Source organism: Plodia interpunctella, chromosome Z (genome assembly GCF_027563975.2).
Source record: "Plodia interpunctella isolate USDA-ARS_2022_Savannah chromosome Z, ilPloInte3.2, whole genome shotgun sequence".
Taxonomy (NCBI): Eukaryota; Metazoa; Arthropoda; class Insecta; order Lepidoptera; family Pyralidae; genus Plodia; species Plodia interpunctella.
Window position 1 is genome coordinate 12,233,515 of NC_071324.2, and position 17,212 is coordinate 12,250,726.

The following is a 17,212-nucleotide window of genomic DNA, read 5'->3' on the forward strand; positions in this document are numbered from 1 at the left end:
TTGTGTTTTTCCATGTTCAAATATTTCTAGCTTTAGTGAATCTCAACCTCTCTCTTTCTGACCGTTGTGTTACACACATATGTTGCTTGGAAAACAATAATTTTTTACAGGTTTTTATTTAACTTGCGTAAGTGTGTATTTTCGGGTGGAATTTTAATAGATGTCTTCAGCTGATCAAGCTGAAATTTTGTATACAAACACGTTTGGATGACAACGCTATGACCTGATGGTGCACCCAGGATTCCGATGTGGGAACTCCTAAGCTGTTTCCTGCACGGGCATGATTTCTTGTCACTAAAATATATTATGCCGAAAATGTAATTTTTGTTGATCACATCCAAGTACGTTCCCGGTTATATTCACAGATGTGACGCCTCGAAGTCTGTCCACTAAAAATCATTAATCCAAAGCTAAAGAAACTATCAGAAATTATGTTTTATCTTTCTAGATGATAGTCAAATCATAATCACGACCTATTTGTTAACCGACTTAAGAAAAAAGGAGGAGTCCTTTTTTGTTTTTAATAAACCGAAGACGTGCGAATATATAGCATGAAGCTAGATATATATGTACTGACTGGTGTGCTTGCGAATTTGTATTATATGCAAATCTTTATCTATGCCCTATAATGATTTTGTTATAGATACCTATTGGCATAATGTATTTTGTTTTAATTGTCAATAATATTTGATTTGATGAAGAATTATAACATAGAAATCTTTTTGTTTCTTATTTGATCCAGCGAAGTTATGTTGTGTCTTCATGTTTATATGTTGTTATATGTATATTTTTTGTGGGAGTGATAGTTAGTCATAGAATCGCATAGATGTTTATATATATTTATATATTATTAGAAAAAACATTGTAAGAAACAATAATGGTAAGCCGATCTGGCATGATAGGGACCAACACTGTTCAATTTAGTTTCTTTCGGCATTTCTTCTCAGCAGTGGTCGTTCCGAAATGCCAGTAGTTTGTAGCTTGTGAGAAATAACTATAAATATAAAAAATTACGAGAAAAAGTGCCCGTGAAAGTCTAATTTCTGAATAAATGATTTGAATATATGCTATATGTGCGTTTGACTTGTATCTGTTTAATCCAGATTTACTAAATTTGGTTTGGTGCCCATGTATTTAGTCCAATATTATCTTTTAATCAGATTCCCGTGCGTTTAGTTTTTTGACGACCTCGGTGGCCAGTGGTAAAATGCTTGCCTCTGAACCGAGGTCCCCAGTCGGGTCATGATGGAAAATGATATTTTTCTGATTGGCCCGGGTCTTGGATGTTTATCTATATATGTATAAAATATTGGACCGTTGAGTTAGTATCCCATAACACAAGTCTCGAACTTACTTTGGGGCTAACTCAATCTCTGTGATTTGTCCTAATATTATATATTTATATATTTATTTTTATATTGATTTATATATTATTTAGTTAGGATTTACTGTATATAATCTGATACGCATTTATCACAGTATCATTTCTAAAAAATGTCCTTGACTTCCAGCGCCGCCTTCGGTGACAGAAATCCCGCTCCTGGGTGTCAACGGCAGCGGCATCCTGAAGGTGGACCTCTCCGGCAACTTGCCCAAAGTCAGCGACCCGATCGTGCCTGACGATGGTAACACTTATTCCTCTGTCTCTCTCTCTCTTCTCCGCATGTTCCTGGTTTCGTTCGGGGCTGTGACTCTGCGGAAGCTTGGGGTTAGCGTAAAAAATAACCTTAATATTTTGAAAATTCGGCTGTGTTTTTACTGACGTCATAACCCTCCTTGGGAATGTCATTGTTACCTGTCTACTCAGTGAATCCCTAAGTCGCCTCGCATGATCAACGGGAGATCTCATTTATTCGGGAAAAAAACACAAGTTGTTTGATTTTTAGGTATGATTTTTGACTCTAAAATTATGACGTCACAAGATATTGCTGTACTTGTTTTTGGCATTAGAAAAATATCGATGTGACTAGTGGGAAAAAAGTCTATTGCAATACGCCTTTTAATAAAATCGAGTCATTCTCCATACATACATTACCGGCCGTAATTGTGGTAATTCATTACATAGTCGTTCAATGATTGGCCAATTATATTGTTCAGACCGCGTGTATCATTATATCGTGTTCTTGAAGGCAGTTAAATGAAGAACTGAAAAAAGAAATGAAGAACGTGTTAAGTTTATTGTTGACTAGCTTTCGTTTGCAGCTTTGCCCTCGTTATCGCATACCCTTCGTATAGTGATGAGTAATTATATGTATGCGAATTTCGTAGTAGACGCGTTTAAAATTTTGTTGATGGTCAAAATCCAGTTTTAATTTCGAAGACACTAGCGATCCGTCACTGCTTCGCTCGGATAAAAACGTAATGAATCTAAACCTTCCTCAGAAATCACACTATTGGTGAAGACCGCATGAAAATCCGTGCAAGTAGTTTTTAACTTTATCGCGAACAGTAAGACATATGGGGTAGAGGACTTCAATTGTCTTATAATATGTAAGAATAAGGATATCCAGCCTTAAGGACCGATTGCTTACGATTACAGGACTGAACGTGACGGAGATTATGTCGGAGACGCCCGAGCTGATCAAGGCTGAACACAATTTAACTGCTTTGACTATTGTAAGTAATTATATAATTATATTACGTATAAATGCGTGAAATCATATTAAATGTATCTTACTTGTTTATATACCTATATATTTTATGTAATACCCATTATATATACCTATTCATGTACTTATAACATTGCTATAGTGTCATTACTGTTATGATGTTATAAAGTTTTAATAAATAAATAAAAATATTAATTATTCTAACGGCACAGGAGTGAACGGAGCAGAGGCTTCTATTTCCATCTCATCATCGAGTCGATACTAAGTGACCACTGTTAACTAATCACATTGCGGTGTGGTCGACGTTCCGTCACAATCGCGCAATGTGATTGGTTTGCTGCGTCTCACTTCATATCCCTCGATGGTGAGACGTAAACACCAAACGCGCTTTATAAGCCCTATAGGAAATGTACTGGCTGTACCTTTTCATTTTGGACCTTAGTGTTTAAATGAAGATATTTAACGTCTCATATTCTCTCCTCAGGATAGCCACGAATTCTACAACAGTTCGTTTATCGGGAACGTGACGTATTTCAACGAACACTGGAAGAACATAACAACTGGGACGGCTACAGTGCACAATATATTGAGCCATTCGCACAGGCGCGCGGCGGTACGTATAAAAGTACACGTTACACTCAGATACTATCGTAATTCTAACTAATTGTACGAGCGAGCGAGGTCCACAAATCAATTTGGGGCAAAAATACTATTTTTTTTTATGTATGTTTGTAACGCGTTAACTTTCGAACCGTTGAGGTCTGATTTTGATGAAATTGAAAAGGTGTGTACCGGATTAGTCAATAGAATTTTTGAGTTCGTGGGAGTTTTTGAAATATTCACAATTTTGTAAGAATTAATAGTGTTCGCGAGGTTTAAGTTCGCGGTGAACAACTAGGTAATAAAAATCCGAACAGTAAATAAATCCGAAAGTGAAATTGTTTGTTACACCTTCCTTAGGAATCGCACTATCAATACATTTAGTAATAAAGCTTCAAAAACCGTCCCGTAGTTTCAAAGATAAAGGTATACATAGGAACAGACATAGGAAAGCTATTTTGTTTTTATACTATACTTTTACCTGCGGCTACGCTCGCCTCAAATTAATATTGCGCCTTTTCACCCCCATTTCGAAGGGGGTGAGTGTTAATTTTCAGAAAAATCTCATACACGTTTTCATTAATTTGATGTAAACAATTAAAATCTAAATTTTCAAGTCACTTACTTCAACGGTGTAGAACTTTCATATAAAAGTTTTTCACCCCTTTCACCCCCTACGGGGTGGAATTTCTAGAAATCCTCTTAGTGCTCCCCTACACTCCCCAGGGAACCTACATGCCAAATTTCAGCTTCCTACGCCCAGTAGTTTCGGCTGTACGTTATCTGTCATTCACTCAATGATGGAAGAGATTTACATATATTGGTTGTGATTTTTTTTATAACATATGTTTTGTCTGTTTACAGTCTATAAACCTAAGCTTCCCGTTCCCGTTCTACGGTCACAATATAACGAACATAACAATGGCTACCGGCGGGTTTATCTACACCGGTGACCATGTGCACAACTGGTTGGCGGCCACGCAGTACATTGCTCCGTTGATGGCAAACTTCGACACAACTCTAAGCAATGACAGCCTGGTCTCTTATAGCGACGACGGTGAGTGCTTGTCGGGGTTTTATCGTGGGTTGGATATTAAATAGGCAGTAGGTAGTAAAGTAAGTTTATTATAAAACTTAAGATAAGACCCTTATTGGGTCTGTTCTTATTATTTTATTTAATGTTTATAAATTTATCACGGCCACCCTCTTGCCTCGCTAGCTTGATCGTAATGTTTACGCGTCAAAGTGTTCGAGCGGATTTAGAATTTTAAAATTTATGACAGTAGATCCAAATGTGCCCGCACAGGCGAAATACATCGAAAGAATTTCCAAAAAAGCGTAGCTGCGTTACACGCTTTTCACAAAAAGAGGGATGTTATAAGTTTGACCGCTAAGTGTGTCTGTTTGACTGTGTACGTGCCACGGTAGCTCATCAACGGGTTTTTTTTAATTTTTTATTTGAATGCGGATTTTTTTTCGTTTGGCATAGCTAATTTTTAGGTTCAGCCGTTCAAATGTTGTAGCGAAATTAATATCGAAAGTCGGGGGATTTTCAATTTGTCTAACAAATAAACTTGTAGGTATGGTATATACCAGTGTTCCGCATACCGTGTTCATGTAGGTACATATGTAAGAAAATGAATTTTTTGAACGTGAAAAAATTTTGGAATAAAAATGGTGTCATGGAAAAAACGATATTTTTTTTTCCCATCGTCCCATCAATGGGATATTCAATGGAAAATGTGGGAATTTGCTATGGTAATGTTTATACGTTATAGCCCACAAAGTCGTCAAATAAAGTGTTGAAAAAAAAAACAATTTTTAACGTTCCCTAATAACAATCGTCCAGCTGTATCCTACTAATATAAATGCAAAATTTTGTAAGGATCTGTTTATTGATGTATGTGTGTATGTTTGTTACTCTTTCACGCAAAATCTACTGGACGGATTGTTATGAAATTTGGTACACGGGTAGAATATAATCAGTAATAACACATAGGACACCTTTTATCCCGAAACTCCCACGGGAGCGAAGCCCCGGAGCGAAGCAAAATATAAGTTATCTTCTCATTTATTTGAATACTTGTTTGTAAACACTTTATTGCACGAAGAAAACACATAAAAAAGAGACGCAAATTGTTTATCATCAACTTGTTTTACCCAATCATGTGCCTCTTTCTCAGGCGAGAAGTTTACGGCGTTCTGGCACAACGTGGCGCTGCAAGAGAACTCGTCGACTTCGTTCACGTTCGCGTGCACATTATACAAGAACGGGGACATTGTGTTCGCATACAAAAATATCCCTATGCGTATACAGGACATAAACGAAACATTCCACCCGGTCAAAGTTGGCATTAGCGACGCTTACATCACCGACAGGATAGTATTCTGTGAGTATTTTCTTTTTTTGTCTGAATTCTTTTATTTTTATTCATTTTATATAGCGATTCTGTTTTTTTTTTTTTTACCTCCGGGATTAGATATTCTGATGACAGTGCAAAATGCATAAAATAAAAAATATTTATTTCATGTTTTACCCTTATAATGTGTTGGTAACAAAATATACTTATAACTGTGTTAGTATATCTACATCGAAATGGTAGGCTGTTGTAAAATTGATGTCAGATGCCTTTAGGCGACTTGAATAAAATCTGACACCAGTGTTAGCACAGTCGATGTGATTATTTTGAATCGCAAATTCATTGCAAACTCGCCGCTATTGCCGCGCCATAGACGTTTATGCGGGGTAACTTGATGTGCTTTTGTCTGTACAGTGTTAATTTTATAAATGCTCAATTTAAAAGAAAAAATGTTTATTCAAAAAAATGATCGGACACTAATAAAATAATAAAACGCTACACGTCGCGCTTTTTGTTTTACACTATGTAGTTACGATTTCATTTTGATATTCGACTTTTTATTTATTTATTTAAATTTTGACATTTTTAATAACGATGTAAATACGTCCTCTTAATTTTTAATTATATGTAATAACACCTACATTTGTTAATTGACGTCCTTGGAGAAAAGGCCGCGGTGAAGTTTGTTGCGCCTATTCTTCTTCACCTGCGCTTTGGAAGTCGGCGGTAGACTTGGTTTGAGTAATTTTTTTTACGTCAATAAATTATGTATGTCATCCTGAATTGAATAAAGAACTTTGAATTGCGAACCGCGTTTGAAACATTAATTATTTTACCTAACAGACGTCCGCCGCAAGACAATATACGAGTACCATCGCGCCAGCTTCAAGAACCACGAGATCACTAACAGCACGATCCTGAAGTTAGAGGCGTTGCCCACATGCATGCAGTACGACACGTGCGAGGCCTGCCTTAACCACAACACCGCCTTCAACGTGAGTAACGTTAACACTAATCACCGTATTGTTTTTTTTTTTTACAATCAAATATAAATATATCAGGACAAATCACACAGATTGAGCTAGTATCAAAGTAAGTTCGAGACTTGTGTTATGGGATATCGTCTAACTCAACGATACTATATTTCATGACAAACTAATACATATACAGGGTTACCGGTATCAAACGCAAAATCTCCTAAAGACTAGTTGGGTACATCAAAACAAGCAAACTTTTATTCTACGACATTTCGTGATTCGTACTTTTTCTTTTTTTCATATAAAAAAAAAACAATCTTATTTTGCGATTCTACACGTCTCAAATCTATGTAATAGCCAAGCAACACGAGACGGTACAGTAGCGTTATGTAGCGGAATCGAACATAGAGTTAACGTTTTATAGAAACGACATTAAAACTTAAAAAACAAGGATTTTTTTGTATTTATTACGTTTAGACAAAAGTCGTAGAACAAAAGATGTTAGTCTCTATGTACCTTATGCGCCTACGGAAAGGTATGCGTTAGATACCAGTAACCCTGTATAGATAAACATACAAGACCCGGGTTAATCAGAAAAAGATAATTTTGCATCATGACCCGACCGGGGATCGAACCAGGGACCTCTCGGTTCAGAGGCAAGCACTTTACCACTGCGCCACCGAGGTCGTCAATTCTCCCTCTCTCCTCAAGCGTGATTTAGATTCACTCATACAGATTCTCGTAAATAATCAACCATAAAGTTTTGAAGGTTTGGCTGTGCTTTTACAACCGCCTGCCTGATCCCCTCTTTGGGGATAATATTGTCGCCTATTAAGGCTAACATATTAAGGCGTGTGTCTCTTAGTCGTCTCGTACGATATCCACGATTGTATTCACTTTTTATGTTTCATACATTATTACTTTCGTTTGTTAATAAATATTTCACTTTAGAATATACACATAACATTTTCTGAAGTAGACATAGAAAAAATCCGTGGAATTTATTAGCAAAAATAAATGAAACTGCGAGACAGCGCACGGAATAAAAACTACAATAAATCACGTTTATCTTAATCCTTAAATTTTATAAATAAAATCCTCTGCCACATCTGTCTGTCTCTACGCGATAAACTCAAAAACTACTGCACGTATTTTCATGCGGTATTCACCAATAGATAATGTGGTTCAATAGTAAGTTTTAGCTGTATAATTTATTATTTATTTTTACCCGTGCGAAGCAGGGGCAGGATGTTAGTTTATATATGTATTTTCTTGCAGTGCACGTGGTGTAACAGCATACGAAAATGTTCGAGTGGCACTGATAAGAATAAACAAGACTGGACTCTCAGAAGTAAGTACACATACATACATAAAGCCGCGGTCAAAATCAGAGAATCAGCCAAACAGTCCCATAGTTATTCAGACTGGCTCGAGATTTTAGGAGCTGACGGTCAATATTCAGTAATGAATAGGCACATAAGGAAGAAGGAGCAGTGGGTCTGCGCTTTACAGTGCGGACCCACTGCTCCGTCAGTCGTCCTCCGTTGTTGCGACGTACTTCGACGCGCGTCATTTGCTAATTCTGTGCTAAACAACGACTGTACTGTATTGTAAAAAAATTATACTATTTAGATGAGTTCGGCATTTCTTCTCAGCAGTGTACTAGATGTAGTTTCCGAATAAACGCTTTAAATATGACGTGTTATTAGTAAAACACTATTTATAATAAAAATAATAAATCATTTTATTTCAGGTAATAATATAAGTATGGTAAATAAAAAACCTAATATAAATGCCAGTGACCCATATTATAAATACCTTACAGACTGACATATAAATAAAATATTCTTAAAAACTATGTCTATAATTGATAAATTTTTGTTTTGATGTCAAATGTGTGTGTGTGTGTGTGTGTGTGAACGTCACAAAGTGAATTTTATTTTCGTCACATCTGTTAAGCGTTTTCATTGTCACAATAAAATTTCTCACCGGTGTTTCTAATAATGAGCGTCCGAATAGCCACCGAAATGAAAATTTTATTTATATACTAAATAACATGTATTAAATGCGCACATACCTTTACTATTTCGGATCTTGTTCACTGGACGACTGATTAGTATATAATTATTCAACGTGAAAGTTTAAAAGTATTTATTTATCATTCAAGTACACAAAAAAACTTAAAATATAAATTACATTATAAAAATGATTACAAGGGTGCTACTTATTTCAAATGAAATCTCTTCCAGTAGACAGACTGGCGTGTGTAGTATGTGTGCCGTATATGTAGTTATGAAAAGTATTGTCGTCTACCCTAATTGTCAGGTTGCGACCGGCGAGCGGTGACAAACGCGACGTCGTGCCCGAAGCCCGCCGCGAACGCTGACAACTCCAGTAGTACAGCGTATGAGACTGTCGGTCAGGGGCAGCCGTTCCACGACCCCGTTGTGCACGCGTGTGAGTACTCATATTTAAAAAAAAAAAACAAAATTATTTATTTCTCAAAACATTACATCGTTGTGTATACATTGAGATATGCTTGCGTTAGAAAACCACGCTCTTCTATAATTCATTATTACATATATACTTATATACTTAATAAAATATCGACATAAAATACAAATACAAATTACAATGTTATTGTTACTCGAACATGTAACAAAATCAAATAGGAAATTGCAAATTTAAACTATTACTTTGTTCACATCAGCCATACGAACATATCATGGGTTCAGTGACCACTATTAATTAATAAATAATAATAAATAAATAAATAAATATATGAGGACAAATCACACAGATTGAGCTAGCCCCAAAGTAAGTTCGAGACTTGTGTTATGGGATACTAACTCAACGATGCTATATTTTATAACAAATACATATATAGATAAACATCAAAGACCCGGGTCAATCAGAAAAAGATCATTTTCCATCATGACCCGACCGGGGATCGAACCCGGGACATCTCGGTTCAGAGGTAAGCACTTTACCACTGCGCCACCGAGGTCGTCAAATTAGTGGCCAACAATGATTAACATTTAGTTATATAGTAGTAACAATTGATTTACAGGAGTACCAAGTTTGAGTATATATTTATTTATTTAGCTAAATACAACGGTACACAATATGTATCATTTTAAATATTTAGTAAGAAAAAAATAGGCATTTGCAAAAATTTCTTAGAGAAACAGAATATTATCATACTAAATACGTTGTCTCGTCAATCTCACAAAACTGCAAATAATTCCAAACAGTATGCCACACCTTCTAGAGTGATATAGGCAACTTTTTTTTATTATGGTTTTACCCGAGGTAAGCCTGAACATTTTGAAGATTCGGCTGCTATTACAACCGGCCACCGTCCTGATGGCAATCCTCATTGCGAATGCTATTGCCGCGAAATCCAAGGGAGTATTACATCGAATGTTGAAAGTAAAGAATTTGGACGGGATTCCAGTCGATTCGCCGCCAAGTCAGCCGCGGGCTCAGCAGCCGCCGTCGGCGCCTCAACCCCAGCCGGTGGCGACGTCGGACGGTCAACCGGCCCTGCACTCGGGGGTGGGCGGCGTGATCGCCGGGTTCGTGGTCGTAGCGCTCGTGATGAGTCTTGTCGCGTGGACCGTGTACGCATTCAGAAATCCACACACAAGAAGCGGACAGTTACTCATCAAGGTACTATAGCAATCAAATTTTATTTAAAACTTTTGTTTAGTTTCACCTGGCACGTTGTCTGTAATCGAATCTTGCAAGTTACATTTCTGCTACTTCCAGTCGTCCTACAATGCATTATTGTGATGAACATGACCTAATTGCGCAGCCCGTATCGGCTCCATACTAGGGAACTCGTCAACCGTTTACAGCACGGACATGGGTTTTTTTGTCAGGCGCAAAATGCCATAAGATCTCTCTGACGACAATTAAAGCATGTGGGAAAAATGTTATTGTTGTAAAACAAAAATGTTTTTTTGTAGTGGCGACGTCATTCACAATATTAAAAAGCGATACAAAGACCTACCAAGCTATCAAGAAACGACTTATAGCTGGTAATAAAAAACACATGGTAATATTATTTACATAATAAGACACGAAGTAAGAAACGAAGTTTGTGTATATGTTACGGCTAAGCTCCGAAAGTGCGGCTAGATCTCAAATGTATACGTTAATTGTGAACTATATCTGAATGAACTATATTGATATATATGAACTATATAACTATTCTCGCAGTACCGACCGTCGCAATGGAATTGGCGTCGCGGCGAAGCCCGCTATACAGCGGCCACCATTCACATGTAAAGTGGACGCAGTCTGCCAACAGCCAACCCAACGCCCCGCACCGAACATCTGTCCAATGTTTAGCTTTCCAAATATGCTCCGACGAAAGTTTGAGAACCACTGCATCCGATAAAAAAAAACTGGTGTGTGTGTGCATAAAATACATGTTTTGAGAGCTATCGAGATTTTTACCATTTATAAATGTGGGAAACAGTTTTTGTACTACGAATTTTTCAAATATTCACTTCTAAATCTTTATACACTTTTGTAACATATGTATTTGTATTGTAGTTATATGTAATTCTAGTTTTTTTATTGGGACGTTAAAGATTTGTCTGCCGTTCCCATTGTTTTAGAATTGATCGAATGAGACAGCATTTTTTCTATAGCAGCTATTTTTTCGATAGCTAATAGGCGCCACTGATCGCGTCCTGTCAAATATGGGTGACATCTAAAAATGAGGCCGCGCACATGCGCACAACAAAATGGTACAAATTTTCTGTGGAAATGAACCTTTTTTTTTTTTTACACCAGTTGTTTCTGGATAAAGGTGACCACTTACCATCAGATAACTCGCTTGCTCGTTTGCCGTCCTGTACCATGAAATGCCTCTAGTGGCGATAGCTCTCATTCTAAAACGTCCGGCATTCCATAACTCAAACTCATTTATTGTATATTTTGGGTTTACATATGGTGTGTACATATGATGTCACAGAAGCGTCTCCTGTATTTATATGCCTAAGTCGTTGCCCGCAGCTCCGCCCACCGTAGCCTATGTTTGACCTCGGGTCGCTAACCATATCTATTTCAAATTTCATCAAAATCGGCCTAGCGGTGAAAGCGTGACAGACAGACTATAGCATTTATTATGAGTATGGACGTTTGTTTTCTTTCTTGATTGTTACTTATTTACGTTATATAAAACATTTCATATCAACAAATATTACAAATGCGACACTTTGTGAGCTTACGTCAAATTAATAATAGAAATAGAAATAAATTTATTCATAGCATACTTAATATACATCACTGCAAAATGAACAAAATGTTAATATTACAAAGGTACATTAACTATGCTACAAAAGGGTACCACTCAGCTTGTGCCGTGACGCCATGACGCCGATCTTCAGGGATACCAAACAAGATGGCGCTACCAGAAAAGAGTTTGCGAGATAAATCCTCGAAACATATACTATTATATTATCAAAACAACAATGCGATGATGGATGAACATTATTAATGACTGGGAAATAGGCGTGCACGTTTTTTTTGCAAAATTATATAAATTGTGTGTCATTATGATGTGTTAATCCATCGTCGATTAAGTTGAAGATTCATTATGTGATTCGCATTTTATGAAGGAAGTGTGTGGTGTCCATTCGGACACTGTGCATTTATTCCATCGTCCGTCCGAGCATGATTCGGTCAAGTTAGTAACTGTGAACATTTGCTATATAAGACATTTTCGTAAAAACTCGTTTTCGGAGAAATAAGTACTTCCGTTTTTTTTTATTTTTTTATTTTATGAGTGTTATACTATAACAAAAATATTTATTTTTCTGTTGGAAAAAGCCTTTGTTTTATTGGTAGATATCATATTTGTTTTTGCGTAAAAATAAATACTATAAATTGGAATTGAGTTAGCGAGCACGTCTTAGTATTGATATCACAGGTAATTAGAATTATTAATATAAAATTAATTGTTTGAATTTACTTGATCAACAAATCTTGTGTTAAAACAAAAAGTTCTAGAACGCATGTGTCAAAGGATATTTAAATACGTTTATATATTGCAAAACAATTGTTATTCCATCAGTTATTATTATTGTGATGATTTGTGATCTGAAGTGGGGTCGGCAACGAGTTCTAAAGTTAAAACGAGCATATCTTATGAGTAACTAACTAGTTAAGGTTAACTATTACCACCTAAAAATTTCACGTCAATCGGACTGTATTCATATATAAAAGCTAATATTTCATTCGAGTGAATGACAGTGCAGCTTAGGAAATCACTTATTGTAACAAACGTCAAGACTTGGGTCAAGACTTCTTATAAGTATACATTAATATACAATTGCCCTGATAATTAGGGGTTCTAGGTAGCTGGTGGTGAGGCGTTGTGCAGACTATACATCGTAGTGCCTTGAGTTCCGTAGGACAGAAATCCGTCCCGTGAGTCACGTCTCGATCGAAATTACGTAGGTTTTAATTTAAAAAATATATATATACAAAATCGATTTATTATAGAAATTTTATTTTTGGCATATTATTGGTAATTGGATCAAAGATTTTAAATATACAAAATAAAATCTACCTTTTATAATATTTAATTTTACTAAATATTATACAAAATGGAACCTCATTTATACACAAGGAATATAATTCCTGATTTACACATACAAGTTACGAATCTACTAAAACTTGATTATCTCGACTTGAATCTATTAGGTTGTAAGTGGTCAAATGTTTCTATTAAAAATATTTATCCTTTTACTGTGTAATAACAATGCCCTGTTCCCCCAGTGAGAACGAGGCTTTACATATCTTATAAGGAATCTCTATATCAAAGTTTAAATGTCAATTATAATACAATATATTAACTTGCTCACTTAATTAGATTAATTAAAACACATTTTATTTTAATAATGTTATCGTTGTCTTACGGAACTCATCATTCTAATTTGAGTGTACAAAGTGCACTGTTGACCAAATTTCTACTGTAATACATACGTTGTTTGGAATAGTTAAGGTATTTTATATGAGAATTAGTGATATTACGAATTAAAAAGTATATATTATTGTCATAGTTTATTATATAATTTGATTTTGGGATTTTTATAATGTATTGTTTTGGTACTTACTGCAGTTACATTTGACAACTACTGGTAATTATTTACACAATAGATGTTGCGGTGCAGCATCACGGCAACTGCCAGACCAGATATTTTTATCAGGTACGATAAAACAATGAACACTTGAGATTATAAAGTGTAAATGATATTGTTAGGAACCAAATTGACCAATAAATTGTGCCGTTGAATAATATATTGTTTTGATATTTCTTCCCTCCACGTCTACTTCTATTCCATATTCTTTTTCATTGAATCATTGATTGCAGAAAACATCTCTTATTTACTGCGTTCCCTAAATTTTTTTTAATTTCTGGAATATGTAAATATTTCAAAATTATGACTCTTGTTTTTTTTCATGATTTGTGGATGCGGGTTAAAATTCTAACCTTTTATAAAATTTATTTAGTTTCACCTGTCCCGAAGTTTGCTTGTCTGTCTGTAATCAAATCTTGCAAGTTAAATTTCTCCTAATTCCAGTTGTCCTACAGAGTTGAAATTTCCCACGTCGCTTCAGTTTCCGTGACAATGCATTATTATGGTAAGTATGACCAGATGGTGCGCCTAGGATCGGCCGCTAACGGGAACTCCTCAACGGTTTCCAGCGCGTATATCTGTTTGTATTGAAATATACTATTTAAAAATTAATGTGAAATCACATGGCAAATGAAACAAGTATTTAATTATTATTAACGTAATGTGAAAAGATTTTGATTTTTAATGTCGATACGTCAACAAAAAAACGTGTTAAGATTGTTAGCTGAATGAATGTTCTTGATAGTTGGGTAATATTCAGTTTCCAATAAAAAGGAGCAAAATGAAAGTCATTGTGTCAACTCATTGTTAGATTCGTGATAACTATGCAGGTGGCACGCTTCGCCTCAATAGTTGAAAAGCGACGATCAAAAATGGATTATGCCGCTCTGATATTACTAATTACCTGCGCGCAAGCAAGAATGGTGTGTGAACGAAACAAAATGGCACTGGAGCTTGGAAAATGGAAAAACACGATGATACACATGGATTCTGCTGTCGTGGAAAACAGTCCGGTGGCTATTGCGGAGGGGCAAATATATGTTTATGAAAATTACTTTCCCGGATATACTATACGTTACATTCATGTCGACAACTTGGCACAGAAAACTTGCGGCGCGAGCGCACAGATCAAAGATGGTGGAATAGGCAAGAATAGTGTGCTAGTCGTGCTTCGCGCCGAGTCCAACTTGGAGATCAGGTCGGTGGTGGACGTGTGGGGCACCAAGGACCCCAACCCACGCAACTCGCTCAAGCTACCTCGGTATATTGATGAAAATGCGAAATATGTCAAGTCCTTGTACCTTTACCAGGGATCTAGAGCTTTGAATCACAACAAAGGATTTTAATATTTTATTAAGATGTGTTTTGTCAGATCTATCGTACATAGTAATGTGTCTTTCTATAAATTGATTAATGAAATTGCCGAAGGATATGATCGTACAGCACGCAACAATTGGTTAGTTTTTGTTTTCTATTTATTTCTTTATGTAATTTTTTTTTTCAATTAAATAAATAAAATAATAATGTTATTATTTTAATTCGACAAGTATTGTATTATTGTGTTCCAATATTGCTTTTTTGCATATTTTCAATGGGTTTATCAATGATGTAATCTAAATCGCACACAGTTTGCAATTTAGATGGTAATTAGATAGGAAAGATTTGACTTGCATTCCTGTATAAGCGATAATTAACTTGTTACGCTGTAGGCGTTCATGTTTTCAATAATGTTTATGCAAATGAGAACAAGTCCTTTTTTAATTGAAAATAAGTTATTTTACGAACCGTGATTTGATTGCCGAAACGCATTGTGGTAAGTTACTATTGACTCTGGTGTTCAAAACCTAAGTTTAAAAACATTTTTTCACAAGTTAAAAAAAAAATGAAAATATTGTTTGCTATTCTGACAAGTAAGAGTAAGTTTTTAAATACCAAAAATAAATATGTTCACTATTAAGTGCGTGTAGATTTGCAATTAGATTTCGATCGTCGAAAATTTTCATAAACGCACCCAACCAATCACAGCAATATGGGAATGACTACTCCGCGTTGTGTTCGCAGAAATGTCCGAGGATTCTATGAAATCTAATTGCAAACTCGCACTACGACTTTTCACGTTTTCAATATGAAGTTTCTTGTTCAGTTTAAATTGAAATATAAAGCATATACAATCGGTTTGGCACTTTTGCAATTTACAACAATTCCGTGCGTGCCAATGGTCTTCCAACTAAACTAGGGATGCTGACGACCATGCAAAGTGGAGACGAAAAAGTAGGTAAGCGAACTCTGGGCTCCGACACTCAACAGCTGAACAAGAAAGCGGGGGAACGCTCAGATGAGAGATAGAAACTCAAATAAGGTAATATTTTTCAGCGATTTCAATTATCACAGTAGCATGGAGTTTTCTTGGAGACGGAATGTTATTTCCAATAACGTTGGAGAAGACAAATCTTCGTTATTTTTACGATCACTCTCCCATAAAACTACACAATCACGCATGCAAAGGGCCTAAGTGCGTTAGCATATGTAAACGCCGCCGGTGCGTGCACGGCCCATGTCATAATTTTTGTGTCGAAAAAGTACAAGGATCCCTTGTATACATCGGAGGGTATATATCATAAACTTTTAGTGAAGACTTGCTATGTAAACGTTTGTTTTTTGTTTTTTTTTTTTATACTAGTAAATTTTTTATACTAGTAATTATAAATACTAGTAAATATTAATATATTTTTTTATATGGTCCTCCATTTTTTATTTTGATTTTCAGTGTCGCATAATAAAACCAAATTTTGTGAACATTATGTCTATTCTACCAATATGGTTCCAGCGTTAATCCTATATATCCAAAAAGATAGTCTTAACTACCTAAAGAGCTGTGTTCATTAAAAAACATTCCTTTAGTTATGAGGTATAACAGAAACGACCGAAATATCCATACTTATACTGCCCACAATAATATTTTCCAACGCATATATTTTCCCAAGTATGAAAACGCGCAGCGTGTTGCAATGTATACTTACTACGGTTACTGGAAGTATTATTTAATCTGTGCTTCGTATAGAATCTTAATCGTGGTTGAGGGGCGCGGTCATCACGTAGAATGAAAAACACACGACATAGTTCATAGCACTATATTAAATCTTAATCGATCGTAAATCAGTATCTATCAAAAAACCGGCATCTAAATACGTTACGTAACGTGTACGTAACTAACGTAGTTTTAAAGATCTAAGCAAGGTATAAGAAGCACGGTAAGCGACTTTGTTTTATGCCAGCTCCACTGACGTCGAAGTCGGACACGCCGACGCGAATGCGTGAACATTGCGTAGGTAATATGCGTGCTTTTATTTACCGCAATTAAAAACCAGCAATGTGTACTGAATCCGCCAAAGTTTGGCGAACTGTTCGGCGACAGTGCTGGGCGACATTACACTATGTAATGACCAAAGATGTTCTTATATTTGTGTAAATAACACTATTAGTAGGATTTATGCAAAAAAGGAAACAAC

At 35.9% G+C, this 17,212-nt stretch overlaps 2 protein-coding genes across 5 annotated transcripts in view; both read left to right on the forward strand.

Moving 5' to 3' along the window:
* l(1)G0289 (lethal (1) G0289) overlaps positions 1 to 13,863 on the forward strand; it is a 30,827-nt gene extending 16,964 nt beyond the window's left edge. Inside the window, exons 3-12 of the mRNA XM_053767716.2 lie at positions 1,512 to 1,625; positions 2,540 to 2,616; positions 3,094 to 3,222; positions 4,074 to 4,266; positions 5,393 to 5,599; positions 6,413 to 6,564; positions 7,825 to 7,897; positions 8,872 to 9,003; positions 10,004 to 10,218; positions 10,771 to 13,863. Coding sequence (XP_053623691.1) covers positions 1,512 to 1,625; positions 2,540 to 2,616; positions 3,094 to 3,222; positions 4,074 to 4,266; positions 5,393 to 5,599; positions 6,413 to 6,564; positions 7,825 to 7,897; positions 8,872 to 9,003; positions 10,004 to 10,218; positions 10,771 to 10,839 — 1,361 coding nt within the window. The 3' untranslated portion in view covers positions 10,840 to 13,863. The remainder of the gene's footprint in view (positions 1 to 1,511; positions 1,626 to 2,539; positions 2,617 to 3,093; positions 3,223 to 4,073; positions 4,267 to 5,392; positions 5,600 to 6,412; positions 6,565 to 7,824; positions 7,898 to 8,871; positions 9,004 to 10,003; positions 10,219 to 10,770) is intronic.
* Positions 13,864 to 14,491: 628 nt separating this feature from the next.
* On the forward strand, positions 14,492 to 16,445 carry LOC128682825 (uncharacterized). 4 transcript variants are annotated; one of them, XM_053767717.2, is made up of 2 exons: positions 14,492 to 15,619; positions 16,077 to 16,445. In XM_053767717.2, exon 1 carries the CDS (start codon positions 14,528 to 14,530, stop codon positions 15,047 to 15,049), a length of 522 nt encoding a protein of 173 aa, XP_053623692.1. In that variant the 5' UTR covers positions 14,492 to 14,527; the 3' UTR covers positions 15,050 to 15,619; positions 16,077 to 16,445. The 4 variants fall into 4 exon arrangements, with proteins under 4 accessions (XP_053623692.1, XP_053623693.1, XP_064293063.1 ...); XM_053767718.2 differs by having other exon boundaries at positions 14,492 to 15,613; XM_064436993.1 differs by having other exon boundaries at positions 14,492 to 15,516; positions 15,847 to 16,445.
* The last annotated feature ends 767 nt before the right edge of the window (positions 16,446 to 17,212 follow it).

What these genes read in the sequence shown, in the direction of transcription:
- LOC128682825 (XM_053767717.2), top strand. Translation starts at nt 14,528, where the DNA reads ATGCAGGTGGCACGCTTCGCCTCAATAGTTGAAAAGCGACGATCAAAA.